General features: G+C 36.7%; 1 protein-coding gene across 1 annotated transcript; it reads left to right on the forward strand.

Moving 5' to 3' along the window:
* The first annotated feature begins 4,998 nt into the window (after positions 1-4,998).
* On the forward strand, positions 4,999-9,264 carry LOC136227828 (kinetochore protein NDC80 homolog). Its single transcript, XM_066016593.1, has 4 exons — positions 4,999-6,218; positions 6,843-7,089; positions 8,715-8,861; positions 8,935-9,264. Exons 1-4 carry the CDS (start codon positions 5,110-5,112, stop codon positions 9,151-9,153), a joined length of 1,722 nt encoding a protein of 573 aa, XP_065872665.1. The 5' UTR covers positions 4,999-5,109; the 3' UTR covers positions 9,154-9,264.
* The last annotated feature ends 7,912 nt before the right edge of the window (positions 9,265-17,176 follow it).

The following is a 17,176-nucleotide window of genomic DNA, read 5'->3' on the forward strand; positions in this document are numbered from 1 at the left end:
ATTTAATCTTTGAATAACGGAATGATGTACAGAGTATGGGATTAGCAAGTCCGTAATCATTCCCCCAGAGCCATAAGAAGACAGGTTGATTCTGTCGTTAACCTTTCCGTATTAGTTACAGTATAATTCGATCCTTTATCAACTACATCCTTGAACTGAATCTTATGACTATGGATGATGTCAAGTCACATATAGCGAGACGTTCGTTTTACTTGTACAAGCTGAGTCAACTCAAATAGATAGGTTAAGTGAAATCTGTATTTCAAGTCTTAAGCTATCACCTTGCAAGGATTTAGAGTCGAGTCTTCCACAAGCGATCCTTGGATGTATCTCCCATTTATCGGGAGTGATAAATGCTCAATCCAATATATAACGATCCCGCAATCACTTCCTGTGATACCCAACGTCTACTGTTCACACCCCAGAGTCATCTCTGTTAAGGATCGTGTTACACAAGAGTCAAAGCGTCACATTTCGTAATCCAGAATACCAATTAATATTCATTTGAGTCTGAGGATTAGTTATACCTATTAATACCAATGAGATGAACAGGTGACAAGGATGAATCTACCCATCCTGTTATCTCAAATCGGATCCCCAATCCTAATGAACTACTTTTCATCGGATCCATGTAACTGTCCAGATATCTGTATATATGAAGCTTGTGAGACCAGCTTTCTGTCGGACAGAAGACATTGTTACATGCAAGTCTCAACGGTGATATATCAATCCTAAACATATCACTTGACTTGGGGTGGTTTTAAGTTTATTAGTTTATTATAAAGTTTTGTCTCACTTCATGCTTGTATGAACACTTTATAATCACTTTAAAACAAACTTACGGATTTCCTTTTATTAGACTTTATTTAGTGCTTAAAAGGGACTGCCTTTATATAGTTATAAAACATATATCTCATTAAAACAAATGATATAAAGAACAATTCATTTATATTAAGTTTGTATCCTAAAACAATTGTCTATAGGACACTAAACCCCAACATTTACTGCATTCACGTTTTTCACCAAAGGTTCTACAGGTTCCAAGTCTGGCATACCCAAACTTAATTGATCAAGAGCTGGATCAGAATCATCAACCAAGCATTCATTTCCTTCATCTACAGGGAGAACCCCAAATCTCGATCCTAGATTGAATTCCATAGGCCTGACGGAAGTCTCTTTTGCCTTCAGGCCAGAAGAATCCTTTCTACTATTACCAGTTTGAATCGGAATCTGTTCTTTATTGATGTCAGGCGGAACATTTTGGGTCACAGAGGCACTCGTCCTCCGTCTCCCAGATCTTCTAGCAACCATACAAGGACCAAAATTAGTACCATCCCTCTGGATACCATCACTCCTAACCTCATCAGGTTCCTGTGATCCCTCAAACACCTTTTTCTTATTAGGACAACCATCATAAGTATGCCCAAACATACCACACTCATAGCATATATTATGGTTCCCTCATACTCAATATAGTAAATGGTATGCTGTAAGCAAAATTTCGACAAGAGAGGTTTAGATAGGTCAATATCAATACAAACTCTAGCAAACTTTCACCCTTTCTGCCCCAATAGTTGTCTTATCCACATTGTGAACTTTACCCACAAGGCCATCAATTTTATTCAAGAAAATTTCATTATAATATTCAATCGGAAGTCCCGGAAACCTCACCTAAGTTAGGATTCTATTTACAGAATAATATCTTGGATTAAAGTTAGGAACCCATAGTCTTAAAGCCAAAACGTGATTTGAAATAATATAGGCCCCCCCATTAATAACAGCATCATAGTCCTCGGCCTCTGTGAATTTAATCACATAATATTCATTCTCCAAATCGGTGATACTGACTCTTTCTTTTTTAGCCCACTGAGCCCGAATCCTTTGTGCAAAGTATTTAAAACCAATTCTTTTACATAGAACTGTCACAATTAAAGACAATTTCCATTTTGAACGCAGGGAACGTTTATCAGCAGAGGACAGACGAATTCCAGGGCACAATGGATCTTCCTGCTCCTCATCCTCAATATCAGAATCAGACAAAATATCATCCAAATCTCCCACCTCCGGACCCTCGTTCATCGACGTCGTCTCTTCTACCACTCCCATCACCATATCTCTCCAAGAATTTTTAATAATACATGGAGAATGCACAGAATTAATAACGTGTTGGGCATCGTTAACTGGATTGTTGCCCATCCCTTTAGCCAAAATCACATCACTGTTCTTAACCAGAGAGGCCAATCTCACGGTCGCTGCCACCGATCTGCCGCCTCCTCCCGATCTTGAACGCTCCCGCCGCCCAAAGCTTTCGATCTCCATCGCTTCCTTCGCTAACAGAGAGAGAGAGAGAGCGTCAAAAAGAAAATAATAAATCTGAAAGAAAGAAAGATCTGGGAGAGAGAAGATAGATCTGAAAGAAAGAAAACAGATCTGGGAGAGAGAAAACAGATCTGAAAGAGAGAAGGCAAATAAAATTTTATGATTATATTTATTTAGACAAACATAAATATTGTAATGGCAATTGCATTTCTTCATTTTCTTTTTATTTAACAATCAAACATGGTAATGGAATCACCATTCCATTCCACTACATTACAAGTTTGATTACATTACATTGCATTACGGCATACCAAACGGGCCCTAAATGAAGGTTTGTCCACTCACTACTTCGATGGTTATGGAATCTAATATAAACACCCACACTTCGATGTATTCAAAGTACACTTTCTGATTTCCTACCTTGTGCTTATAGTTTATTCTCAGAACCATTACTGACTTAAGCATCAGAGTGTCCTTGGCCGAACCCAACGACGCCTCACATGGAAGAGCGCTGGTGGAAGATTTTCCACAAGTTATCAAGTATCACTATATCTGTATTGTTGGTCTCTTAGTTATGTGAGAATTAGTTCCAGAAGGACAACACAACTCAGAGTGCAAATATTAAAGTTCATAGGCAACTTTAGTTGATTACCAACTAAGATTGCTTCTGTCCTTGGTTCGGAAGATAACGCTTATGAGTTTTCCGAACTTTGCACGTTTAAACTCTGATTAGTTAATGGTTCCGAATTAACAGCAAGTAACTATAAGGAGTAATAGTTAGAAAATGATACTCGGCAGATTTATCTTGGTTCGGCCTCGTGCCTACATCCAGTTCTCGAAATTCATCTTCTGAGGTTTAATCCACTACTGAGCTCTTTCTGATAGAGCACAAACCCTTATAATAGCTGTTGATCAATCATAGAGTACATTCCTCTATAATCCTACACTCCGAACTATCTAACTCTGTTTGCTAAATATCGAACAAAAAGAGCTTATGAGCTATTCTAAAGAATTGATAATTTTGTTCTAATCTAAGAACACTTTGAATGAACTTAAAGAAAAGATTACACAGAAAGATATAAAGGTGTGTGTAAACAGTTCTTGATTTGCTTTGTTTTTGTTTGCTTGGAACTTCAAGGAATAATCACTCAGAGTTTTTGTGCATTGAAGATCAAGTTCCAATGTTGCAAATGATAGACCTTTTATAGTTGACACTTGAGGCCGGGTTGAATTCGAAATTCAAAATAACCATTGAGAGGGAAAACGTTCGACTGTCGTTTTCAGTACTCAAATGCTAGTGCCAACAGCCAATGATATTCTATCCTTTACCGTTGTCTTTGTTTGTTGCGTTGTTCTCTAGAGTTGGTCTGAGGCAGACTTCTTGGTCTAGCCAAATCAGGCCAAGTTCCCAGGTTGACCAGGAGACAAGCCGTATGTGGTTCTGAAACTTTCCTTATCTGGTATGAGCAATGTCAGTTGTGCAGAAGTCAACTTTGTATTGTCCAGCGTTGTTGATCTTGTCCAACGTGGCTTGATTCTTGTCTTCCGGAAATGATCTTATCTTTGAGATAATTGGAAGGCTTTTAGATCCTTCTAAACACTGGGCTGAAGCTTTATTTCACAAGCCTTTGTGAAGTGGGCTTGGATTTAAGTCTTAAGGCCCATTCTCAATATATTTGAACTAATGCTTATATTATCAAACACTTCAACAAACACATTAGTATGAGTAAATCAACATTATATTTAATGTGTTATTAATTATGAAGATATTAATTTAATTTAATATTTTTGTCATAAATAAAATGAATGTGGAAATTGTGTCTCAACATATATCAGATAAAATAATATATTAAAGCACATATTAATTTATTATAAAGTTATCTTGTAATTGCTTTATAATTGTAAGGTGATGTGTCTATTCTGCCATATCGCTAGAATTTCAATTTTACTTTTAATATGACACAATTATCTTACAGTATGTATCATTTTAAGTTTGTGGGACTAAATTAATATTTTAATATAAAATATTTAGAATTAACAAATTAAAAATTAAAAAGTGGGATTTACATTTAATGTTTTATTTATAAATTTCTCTATCTCTTTGCTTTTCTGGTTAAATAAGCAATTTTGTTATATAAGGTGTTGTTTGATAAAAATGAAAAATAAGTATTGAAAAAATAAATACTGTATTTTAAGTGTTGAATATTATAAGTGCTGAAAAAATAACCATGTACCTTTACAAATTTATTCCTTATATACGATTCAATGATGTTAAAAGACCATTATGTCCTTTGTAAGAAGGTTAATAATATAAGGCCTTTTAATGAGGAACTGGGATAAGGTGCAAAAATAGCCATAACATTGACAGTTATGAACAATTTTACCCCTCACGTCTAATGTTGGTAAGTTTGGTCAATTTTAGACATTATTATAAAAACAGATATTTTGTTTCTTATTCTGCATTACATATCAGTTAATTCTAAAAAAAATCACATTTTAAGAATAAAATTACACCATTTTAGACGGTTAAAAATAAAAATAGTTACAAACTATCAAGGGTTGATAGTATTTTTTACACCCTTTATCTTAAGGAATTGGATTTCAAAATGGGCAAAAAATGCAGCTGACTCGCTGGTCTTGGGCTTTAAATTTTCAAATTTGATGTAATATGGCTGACCAAATATTTCCCATTGCTGAAGCGGGAAACACAAACGCTTTTAACAAATCACAAACAGCACCTCTACTCTACTCTAAATCTCACACAGAGATTACAATTCCTCCCCGGAGATAATGAGGCCCAGCACTCGCCGCCGACCTGCGGACTCCTTTAATCCTCAACCGACCCCGGACCGCCGCCAATTTTCATTTTCTACTGCTGGTGCCAACACCTCCCGCGACTCAGATGCTAGTTTTGCTAGCAGCCGACCGTCCACTGTCGGCGTCGGCAGATCCTCCGAGCTCTACACTGATAGGGCCCACCAAGCGTCGTTAGTTCGTTCTATCAACGACTACCTTTCCACCCGTTCCTCTCCTGTTACTTTGAGAACTCATCCTATCTCCTCCGCCAAGGAAATAACCAAAGTCATCGAATTCCTCCTCGAAAAACTCGATTTTCCCTCCACCAAAATTGAGGACGATTTGTTCATAATTTTGAAGTCCTTGAATTGTCACGCCAAGCTCAACAAATCTACTCTTCGTGCCCCTAATACTCCTCACAACTGGCCTTCATTTCTCGCAATAATCGAATGGCTAGTTCAGATCGCCAAGTATAAGGAGCATTTAGCGGCCGATTCGAGGTCCTTTCTGGAGAAAAACAGTATGCTTGTTTATGCATTCGAAAGTTACTTAAATTATATCCGAGGAGATGATGATTCGGTGGATGCATTGGATAGAGAGTTCATGGTCAAACTGGAGAAAGAAAGGGATAGTGTGCTTGAAAGTGTTAAGCTTTTGGAGGCAAATTTTAATGAACTTGGGGCAAAAGCGGAGGCGCTGAAGGCTGGGCCGACGCAAAGGGAGAAGTTGGAGTATCAGAGGAGTTTGTTAGAGGAGGATTTGAGAAAGTTCCATGCTATAATTGCACATCACAATCAAGGTATTGAGGCTGTGGAGAAGGTACTGGAGGAGAAAAGGAAACAATTGGAGACCAAGGTGGAGGAGAAAAAAAGGATTGATCAGGAGAATGATGATTTGAAAAAGAGGGTGGACGAGCAAAGCTTTAATGCAAGGGATGCCGATAGAATGAAGAGGGAGTTGCAGGCAGTGGAAAGGGATATTGAAGAGGCAGAGACTGCAAGGAACGCGTGGGAGGAGAAAACATGGAATCTTGATGCAGATATTGGAATAAAGTTCAAGGAACTGGAGGCCCTTGCAATGGAGTGCAACCAGGCCGTTAGGAGGTTTGTTTTCTTAAATTCTTTCTCTCATTTTCTTAATTTGTTTAGTGGAACATGATACGCATATGTATGGATTACAATGCTCGTGTAGTTCTGAAAACTGCTCCATGAAATAAAGCAAGCTTGGTTCATAACATTCATTAGTTAAATCCTGGAAGCTAGAATTTCAATAGTAATGGTGGATGTTTGAGGGGTTGAATGCTGTGCTCTTTTATTAGGATATTTGGAGAGTTCACTCAGTAATTTCTATGTTGGCAAACTGTTTTGTCTATGCACGAGTTCCCTTTTTTGCTAGGGGAGTCATGCCTCGTAGTCTATGTCATTAGAAATCATTATTCACTACCTCCTTATAACTTCGAAATAGTTGTCTAATTTTATTTTAGTAATTGACCATGTTTCATTATTATGGCCTTTGAGTACTTTGTAATCCGGTAAACTACACAATGTTCATGATAAAGTGTTCAGGTGATCTGTGCAGGAGGTAATATGACGTTTTTAATGTTTATACATTTTTTTTCGTGAACTATATGCTTATTTCCAGGAACTTATAGTTTCAACTTGTTATGATGCTAATGTCTTGTTCCAAACATGCATGTGAAATTCGTGCTCTCGTCTTGATTTCTCTAGATTAAAGCTTGGAAATGGCTTTCAATATGTGTTGAATCCCAAAGGGGCTACACCTGCTGACATCATGGGGATTGACTATAAGTCTATAGTTAAGCCTGGGCTTCAATCCTTTGCTGATGAGATAAAGAGAAGCTCTATGGAAAAACTTGAAGAGTTTATTTCACTTCAAAAAGAGTCTTCGGAATTGACTGCTAAGATTGAGCACAAAAGAAATCAGACTGCCGCAGTTCAATCTCATACTGACGAAGTATGTGCTATCTACTTCTTATGAGTCATACGTAAACTTTTCTTAAAATATTCTCTATCTTTCTCTATCTTCTGTTGCATAAACTGTTGCAATTGATGGATTTTGTGCTAGTGAAAAGGGGCTATTGTTGAAATGTGATGTGGTTACATATTTGAACTCTTTGCTTCTTGTTGTAGTAGTTTTTTGTTTTTACCAAATATTATGTCCAATTGAGCAAAAAGATGGATACTGTATGTGCATAACAGAAAAGCATATAGAAAGAATCAAATTCACACATGTGATGAAATTTTTCTTCAGAAATGAAAAGCTTTTTTATTTCATGGCTCTTTTTTTTTTTTTAATTGATGATGACTACTTAGGCTGGCAGCTTACTAGTTAGGCTACCCAATCATTATGTGATTATTGCAGGTTTGCTAAAAAGGAACTGTTTTCAAAATTGATTTGTAGAGTTGAAAGGAAAGGTAACTGTGATATAATTTTGTAAGGGAAGCCAAGTCGTAATACGATGTCAAATTGAGGTGAATGAAAATGCTCCAGAAATCACTATGAACTTTTGGTTGTTAGTTTCTTTTGCGGCTGTTCCATTTCCATTTGGCCTTAGGTGCTAAAGTGTCTATAATATTGTTATTTCCTTTGAGTTTCTCTACCTATGTTGTTTTCTTGGCAGTTCCTATTGCCAGTGTGGATGATAAGGAACCATACCTGAAGCATTAGTATATAAGAGAAAACACACTCAAAGCAGTAGAAGAGGAAGATGATAATAGTTGGTATATATTCAAACAATTGAACAGTAACAGAACTGGTAGGCATAGATGAGCACCAATGACCAACTAGGAAACAAGACTCCTAGCAGACAGCCTTCCAGCCCTCATTTATTTCGTACAGACCAGCCTATCCTAACCTTCAATCACCTCTACTCAAGTCTAATCCCCTTCTCATTGTAAACTCTCCAAATCTTTGGGCAATGTGTTAATTGATCCAGCACTGAATCTGCATCCACTACCTCTCACTAGGATCATAGTTTTTAACAATAGATAACATTGATGGTACTATAACACGAGCTGCCTATGCAGTATGAGGGGCCTCTTGTTTTCCATTCTTTCTTTTCAGCATGCCTTTTTATGTTTTCTACAAGTTTTTCTCCATCTTATATTTCCTTGTTTGGATGATAACCAATCCTTGTTTCCTACCAGTTATTTTATAGAAAAACAATTGCGCATACCTAATAAACTGGCTTGAAATTTTTATAATATTTTACTTCTTGGAACGTACTTAGGTGTTTGTTGTCTGAGACAAATCCTTTGCATGACTAATTCACTGGCTTGTTTGAGCTGCTTCAATATACTAGGTGACCAATGTCTAAGATAAAACCGTTGTGCTGTTTCATGGAAATGTTCTTGAAGAGCTATGAACAGTTGGAACCGTTTCATTCTCATGTTTTATAAGTAGAATATCAATTAGACCTAGTGTTATCCTTGAATGAACTGTGTTGCTGACCTTAATGACTGCATTTTTTGTGCAAGGTTTAGCTAATTAGTTAGTTTGAGTGAATCATAATATTTTTCCTTTGTTGTCAATTACAATCTTGATGATTTTTATAAAATTGCAAAACAATCCTTTGTCAGATGGAAGCTCATATAGATCATTTGAGAAAAGAAACAGAGGAATATACAAATAGATATTTGATGGAAGCTAAAAAGCTGGCAGACGATGTTGAAATGGAGTGTCATAACTTGGATATTTTGGAAAAAGAAGCAGCAGAAATTCTGAAGGTATGTCCTTGTTTTCATATTATATTTATTAGAATGACAATCTAAAAAATCTCTCCGGTTTTGTTTTGTTCAGAGCTCAAAAGAAAAGTTGCAGGAAACAATAGAACAAACGGAAGAGGAAATTCAGATGCATGGTCAGCAACTATTTGCAGTGGTGGATGCAGTATCAAAATATAAGGAGCATATGGAGTCTAAAATATCAGAGGTAAAGAGTAAGCTTGCAAGAACAGTTGATGATATCTCTGCTCTTTACAAGGATTCGTGTCCGTGTCCGTGTCCGATCACAATGTAATTTAGCATAAAGTACTATTTGGCTTCATGCTTATCTGATTGTGGATTAATTTTTCATTGAGAATTCAATCATATATTTCAGTGTTAATTCTAAAAAGAACCGTTACAGATGCATCTCAGGCCTAATAAGAAACATTTCATTAGGCAAACCAAAATTAAAATCAATTTTCCATCACCTATGCGCCATGTAGCATTAGAAACGAAATTACCCAAATCTTTTGCAGCAATTAGGCTTAATTAATCATAAAAAAAAATCAAGCTTAATTAAGACTGACAGATCAATTTGAGGTATCTAAACAAAAACGAACTCATTTCTGGAAAACCATAGAAGGCACATATAGCAACAAACAAATGATTGGGAAATTGAGTTTAACTAATTGATGATCAACTTTGGAAGACCAATGAGAAAAGTCCCATTCCTAAGATTTTATGAACGACAAAGGTAAAGGTAATAACTTCGAAACCTCCAATTATCTACTGAAGATTTTTCTAATGTATGCAGGATAGGAGGATAAAAGAACGTTGATGTAAACTTTTTTAAATGAAATTTAACATCCATAATATATTAAAGTTTAACTAAATATAACAAATTAATTTAATTAGAACAAGAGTTAGATTAATTCAAGTATACGCTTCGAAGCAATCCTTAGTGGAGATTTCTGAACTCTGTCTAGCACCCTTTCTTCATCATCACGGGTTATGGTTGTGTTCCAGCATCTCGACACACATCTTGGGTTCTTCTGAAGATATCTATTGTTGCTCTATAACTCTTAATCTTTTCAAACTAATATGCTATATGTAGGCTAAACTTGAGTATTTAATAACAATGAAGGTTAAAAGGGGAGTTTAGAAAGCCATAGCATACAAGAAAGAAAGAAAATTTTTATTGCTCAAAGCAAACCGTGATCTTACATTAGATGTCTTTTCCTTATATATGCACAATATGGAAGTTTAAAATTACAAAAAGAAAGATTACATCATTTTTCACATTATAAAAGTTAAAAGTTCAAAAATTTAGGTTACACTTGTCTAATTCTTCTTATCTTGCTTTTTCACCTCATGCTTTACATCTTACCACCAATTTCTAATGTCTCCACCTCATACTTCTCATCTTGACACGTGTTTTTTAATATCTTCATCTCTTGCCACATGTTGATCTTGTTGCCACCTCATTCTTATTTATTGTCACATCGTTATTATTTTTCTTATACATTTCTATTTCATTTTCTAAGCAAATGGATCCTCATTTTTTCCTTGATGGGCTTCTTCTGTGGGTCTTATGGAGTCAATTCTCATGGGATTAGGTTTTATGGGCTCAATTCTAATTAGACATGATTTTCTTGGTCCATATATTGATTCATAATAGGCCAATGTTGCTGAACTGTGTTTATATTTCTTATCCATTATTTTCGTATGCATTTCGGTCAAAATCTGCTGACTTGTTTCGTCAGCCATTTCCATTAAATAATTAATGGTTATTATTTATTTGACTTCCCCATGGTTCGATTTAGCTATTATAGCAACTTTTTTTTTTATCTCTAATATAGTCTTCTAATCTGCATTTGATCGTATAGATTATGTGTGCTCTTTTTTCTCCTAACCAAGATTTAAAATTTTCTATTTTGCATGGGATTTCCCATTGATGGTCTAAATTGTCTACATCAATCTTAGTCTTTTTTATTAGTTTGAATATCTGAGCAATTATTACGGGTTTCCCTTCTAAATCCATAGCAGCATCAAGGATTTGAACACAAAAAATTCCTCTTTCAAATCTCAATCTGAGCTCGTCAATAGATCTAGGTATTATGGATGGTAGTTTTGAAATACTATGAAGGCTCTCATCAATCATGACTTTGTCCAGAAATCCATATCTGAATAATTTTCGAACAACATCTGGACTGCAGTCTTCTAAACATATATACCCAGGGTATTTGGTCATCTTAATGGCTCTGTATACTGTTTGACTCTTCTTATATGTAAAAAATTTCATGATGTTCTTATATGCTTCTGTAATTTCTGAGTTCTTCCCCAAGGTTGTCTAGAAAGTTCTCATGATTTCTGATCACTGTCAACATCTGTCGGTTCCGATTTCTAACATTCTCTGGAAAATTGTCTCCATTCCTGCTTAAAAAACCAGCTAAGATATTTCGTTTTCCAGAAATAGGTTTAACAACAAAATTATCACAATTGAAAAAACTTTGTCAATGTCTTCTTTTATTAAGTTCTTATATTCTGATTATTCTGAGGCTGGAGTTTCATGAGTTCTTCCTCAAGGTTGCCCAGAAAATTCTCATGATTTCAGATCATTGCCAGCATCTGGCGATTTTGATTTCTGATTTTTGATATTCTTTGGAAAATTGTCTCCATTCCTGCTAAGAAAACCAGCTAAGATATTTCATTTTCCAGAAATAGGTTTAACAACAAATTATAACAATTGAAAAAACTTTGTCAATGTCTTCTTTTATTAAGTTCTGGTATATGATCTATTTTATTTCTGATAAATGCTCCTACCTATGTATTATGTGTTCTTATTATAAATTCTATGGGTAACAAATGATACATAAATAATTTAATTCCATTTTTAACAGCTAGTAACTCTTTCTCATTAATATGATAATTTTTCTCTGATGGGTTTCAAGTTCCTGATTTATAACCACATATTAAAGGAGTTTCTTTATCTATATACTCTTTTCTACATGCTATGAGGATTGCTCCCCACCCGATATCGCTAGCATCTGTATATAATTCTAATTGATCATTATCTTTAGGCAGTCTTAATTTTGGTAGAACTTTTACTTCTTTTATTTTTCTTATAGTGTTAGTATGAGTCGTCATCCATTCAAATGGTTTATGTTTCTTAATTAACTCTTGCAAGGGTTGTCGTAATTTTGGTAAATCTTTTATATAATCTAATGCATAATTTATTATTCCTAGAAATTGTTGAACATCTTTCTTAGTATCTATTTTTTTAAAAAATTTCTATTCTAGTTACTATATGGTCTTGTAGTTGTAGTCATTCACTATCTATGATATATCCTAAATATTCTATTTTATTTTTAAAGATTTCTGATTTCTTTTTTTATAAAAGTATTCCGTGTTGTTTGACCGTTTTTATGAATCCATCTAGATGTTGTAAATGTTCTGCTATATTATTAGTGTAGATTAATATATCATCCACATAAACTACACAAAATTCATTTAATTTTCTAAATATCGTATTCATTCTTCTTTGAAATATCCGAGGTGCATTTTTCAGACCAAAAGGTAACACAATCCATTCATAGTGTCCTTGTGGTGCACTAAATGTTGTTAAAGGTCTAGATTCTTTAGTAAACTTAATTTGTCAGAATCCACTTTTACGATCAAATTTATTGAACCACTTCTTTCCTGATAGCCTATTAAGTAAATTTCTCTTATAGGGTAAAAAATAGCCTTAAAAAATTGTTTTCTTATTTAGTTCTTTATAGTCGATTACCATTCTAGTTTTTCCTCTCTTTTGTTCGCTATGTTTTCTTACTAAGAAAGTCGGGCTACTATGAGGGCTCTTACTTTTTTGGATTAAATAACTCTTTTATTTGTATTTCAAATTCTTTTCTTATCATCGGGACTATATCTTATTTGTCCGGTTCTAACAACATCATTAGGATTTATGAGTTCAACAACTCCAGCTAGCATATGCATCGACCTTGCACCTTTAAGAGCTGGATCATACATTGAAATATGAAAAAAGAAAGAAAACATTAAAATATAAAATACTAAAAAAACCACTTTTATACCAGAGCCTAGTTTCAATCTAGGGACCTCTGGGTTATGGGCCCACTGATAGCTCCCATTTGTATAGGGTTTTTAGACCTTTTTTAGTTTATTTTCGCTTTATTTCCTTTCAGTTTTCTTATCGTTTTGTTAGCTTTTAGTTAAAATAAGTAATTTCGAGTATTTATGGCATTTTCTGTGTTTTCAAGTGTTTTTAGGCCTATTTGAGCATTCTCGAACCAGACCCGAGCCTTATGGAGCAATTCCGGACAATTCAGGGACCGTCGGAGCATTTTTGGGATTCATCAGAGACCATTAGAGTGAAATTCGGAAGCCCAAGGACCAAAACAGAGAAAAAACCGGTCCTTATGCCCCTCAGGTTGCCTGTCTCGTCGAGACACAGGTCTGTCTCGCCGAGACAGGCACTGTCTCGCCGAGACACTAGGCTGTCTCGACGAGACAGCCACTCGTCTCAATGAGACAGCCTCTGTCTCGACGAGACGAGGCGTGAGAGGCGCAAAAACGCCTCTCCCCAGCTGGAAACTCGAGCATAAAGCCTTTTAACATTTATTCAGCGTGGAAAAGACATTTTTACCCTCGGAAAACCTAGGTTGGTTGCCTGCGACTATAAATTGGCAGCTTAACTCAGTTCTTCGGGAGATTACACACCGTATTATTTTCTTGTACCAGTTTTACATACTTTTAGCTTTAGATTTCAGTAAAACTTCGTAGTTAGATTTAATTTCATTGAAGAACAGCTCAACGGGTGGAGGATCTACCAGCTTTGTTTATACTGTAATCAGACAACGGGTTTTAGAAATTCTTTCTCTTTCCCTTTATCTTAATTTACATATTAATCAGAGCATGCCTTCATTTATTCCCTTTTACATTATCATTGTGATGAGTTTGTCTATGAACTAATCCCCATCCAATCTAGGATGGGGATGAAATTGGTTGAATTGCTATGAATGTTTAGGGTTTAGGGTTTGAGAATCAGCTTTTGATTCGATCAGTTTATGCATACTTTATGCCTAGGCGATGTTAGGAACAGGTTTAATTGCTAGAATGAGCATTGATAATGATCAACTAGCGTGTTTATGTATATAATGTGCCTAATGCTTGTAACCCTGACATTAGCTAGATAATAGATAGATTGATTCTTGACCACGGAATCATCTATACCGAATTTGCATTAAACTGACTTCGCTAGAGACCACTAGGAATGAGGCTTTGTGGCTGGGCTACGGCTTTAGCCTTATTTTCCAAAGAACCTAATGCTTTGTATGACCTAGGGTATATGCCTAATCAAGCTGTCACCCAAATGCATGTGAATAGGAAGGGCAATACTGATCACATTAGTCTTTCACTTAGGGCAATTACCTTCAATCTTTAGTCGAGCTTAAACCTGAACCCCTATAAATTCATTCATGGAAATTAACCAATGGATTCCCCTTTCTAGGTTGTAACGACCATTGACCACAATCCAGCTTGCGGCTAGTTCTGTTTACTGCTTTCCAAGATTAGTCTTTATTTTATTAGTTTATAAAGCAAACTGTTTTTTTACCTTGCTAAACAGATAGGTTGCCAATTAATTAAACTAATTAGGTTAGTAGTCCTTGTGGTTCGATCTCATGCTTAAGCACTGTATTACTTGTTGCGATAGGATACACTTGTCCTATTTATTGCTATATACTTTACGAGCATCAAGTTGTTGGCGCCATTGCTGGGGACTATTGTAAATTTTGATTAGTTTACTTTTTGGTATATTTTGTTTGTTTAGCTTACCATGAACCGACGTTCTTGGAGTCATTCTCCATTACGGTTTGATCCTGATATAGATCGTCTTTCTCGCAGGTTAAGGAAAGAACGCTAGGCAGCCCTGCTTAAACAAAGAACCGACGAGAACTTCAACACAACAATCCCAGAGGAGGTTTGTGAAGAGGAACAAATGGCAGAAAGGTTGATTATGGCGCTGCTCAAGGCAAAGAGGTCGGCTGCGACCTCAAGCATCCTTGATCCCGAGATCACGGTGTCTTCCTTTGAGATCAAACCGGCAATGATACAGATGATCTAGAACTCGAGTCAGTTTGGCGGGGATTACCATGAAGATCCCAATGCACACCTCAACAAATTTATGGAGTATTGTGGCACCTTCAAGTACAAAGATGTTACACCTGAACAAGTCTTCATCAAGCTGTTCAGATTTTCTCTGAAGGACGATGCTGCAGACTGGCTGAGCTCACTAGCACCGGGTTCTCTAACGGATTGGAATGTCACAATGGCCGCATTCTTGGCCAAGTTCTTCCCGCCATCAAAGACTGCATAGTTCAAGAGCGACATCACTTCGTTCCGGCAGTTTGAGAGCGAGAACCTGCATTTGGCCTGGGAGAGATTTCAAAAGTTGTTGAGGAAGTTCCCCCACCACGGTTTTGAGGTGCACCATCTTGTTGACCTGTTCTATTCAGGTATCACTTCTGCTAGCAGAGCTTCACTAGATGCCGCAGCGGGAGTTAATCTGTTCAACAAGACGGCAGCTCAAGCTTACAGTCTGGTAAAGGAGCTGGCTGAGAGGAGTGCACATTGGCAGATAGAGAAGCCGAGGCAGAGGAGGGGAGTGTTTGCAGTCGCTGCCCCAAGTACATCTGCAGAACCTGATCCACAGATTACAGCATTGACTGAGAAGATGGGCCTATTGGTGGCTCAGTTTCAGAAACCTGAAGTAGTGGCGAAGTGTGAACTTTGTAGTGGCGGGCACAAGAACGCAGAGTGCCTGATGGTCATTGAGTCTGTGAACTACATCAAACAGTTTGGGCCGTACAACACGCCTTGGAAGCAAAACCATCCAGGGTTCAGTTGGTCCAACAACCAAGCAGCTCTGGGACCACTAGGATTTGCAGCTCCTCCAGCTCAGCAGGACCAGAACCAAAACTAGAACCAAGGGAAAAGGCCCAAAAGTGGGATGGAGGAGAAGATAGAATAGGTTAAATGGTTTAGTTAATAATAAAAAAAAAAGAGAAGAGAAGATTTGCGCCTCGTCTCGGTAAGACAAGTAGTGTCTCGTCGAGACAAGGCCGTGTCTCGTCGAGACATGGGATGTCTCGACGAGATGTCTTGGGAGGACCGCGGCGGAATTTCTGCCAGCTGCGGTGTCTCGTCGAGACATATAGTGTCTCGACGAGACGAGCCACCCAAGGCTTAACTTGGGCGGCTCATTTAAGGGGATTGGCCGAACCAATCCCCAAAACCCCCCCCATTTTAACCCTAATTAACACCTTCTCCTACCATTTTCACCTTCTACCACCACCATAACTCTCATTCCCTTTCTCTTTCTTCAAATTCCTTTGTTCTCTTTCTTTCTCTATGCCAAACTCACTTCCATCTCCTCAACTCCTACCCTTTCACCTTTCTAACTCCCACCTATTCATCTCCCAACCCTTAAATTGCCAAAACTCCCTTCCAACTTCACCTATTTAAGGCTTCCAACTCCATTACCTTCTCCTACCTCTCCTCCTCCCCATTTCTTCTTTTCATTCCACTTTCTCTTCAAGGTTATCAGTTGGTAAGTTTTATTTCAGTTTAATTTTAGTGATTTTGGTTGATTTTTGTTTGTTGGTTCCTTGATTTGAGCCTGGAAGACTTGGGTTTTTACATGTTCTAGGTTTTCTCTTGCTTATTGCTTGATTTGGCTTAGGTTGACTTAGGGATTTTGATTAAGTTAGAGTTTATAGGGATTTTATGTGTTCGAACTCGATTTTGATAATTGGAAAGTGTTTTGAGGGTTATTTTGGTTTTAGATTTGCATGTTTAGGTATGGGTTCTTGTTTCAAAGTTAGGATTTGATTTAGGATGTGGATAGAACTGATTAGGACTTTTGATGCTAAACTTGACTAATTTTATTCCCAATTTAGGGATTTGCATGTTTCACTTATTATGTTTTCGAGATTTTGTTTTACTAATTAGGTGATTTAAGTAAGTTTACATTGTTCTAATTTCAATGTCTGGGGATAGCCTTAGGAATTGTTATTGGACAATCTTACTTAATTGTTTCTTTTAGCATTTCCATTTTTTTTGTTTGATTTTGATATCTAACTTTGGTTGTTGTTGTACATTATTTTGCTCGTGTTTGTTTTGTTCTTTTGTAGATTCAATGGAAGATCAATGAAGATGTCGTCTCCATCGCTGGACCGACACACTCCCTGAAGAGTTGGTGCCTATCCCTGGCACCGTTCGTGCACGAATTGTAGATCCTCCTACCCCGGCACCAAACGCAA

The sequence above is a fragment of the Euphorbia lathyris genome, chromosome 4 (genome assembly GCF_963576675.1).
Source record: "Euphorbia lathyris chromosome 4, ddEupLath1.1, whole genome shotgun sequence".
Classification (NCBI taxonomy): domain Eukaryota; kingdom Viridiplantae; phylum Streptophyta; class Magnoliopsida; order Malpighiales; family Euphorbiaceae; genus Euphorbia; species Euphorbia lathyris.

Excerpts from the sequence above, each read along its gene's own strand:
- LOC136227828 (XM_066016593.1), top strand. The coding sequence starts at position 5,110 with ATGAGGCCCAGCACTCGCCGCCGACCTGCGGACTCCTTTAATCCTCAA. Across the intron at positions 6,219-6,842 it reads TGCAACCAGGCCGTTAGGAG|ATTAAAGCTTGGAAATGGCT; the intron begins GTTTGTTTTCTT and ends TGATTTCTCTAG. Across the intron at positions 8,862-8,934 it reads AAGCAGCAGAAATTCTGAAG|AGCTCAAAAGAAAAGTTGCA; the intron begins GTATGTCCTTGT and ends TGTTTTGTTCAG.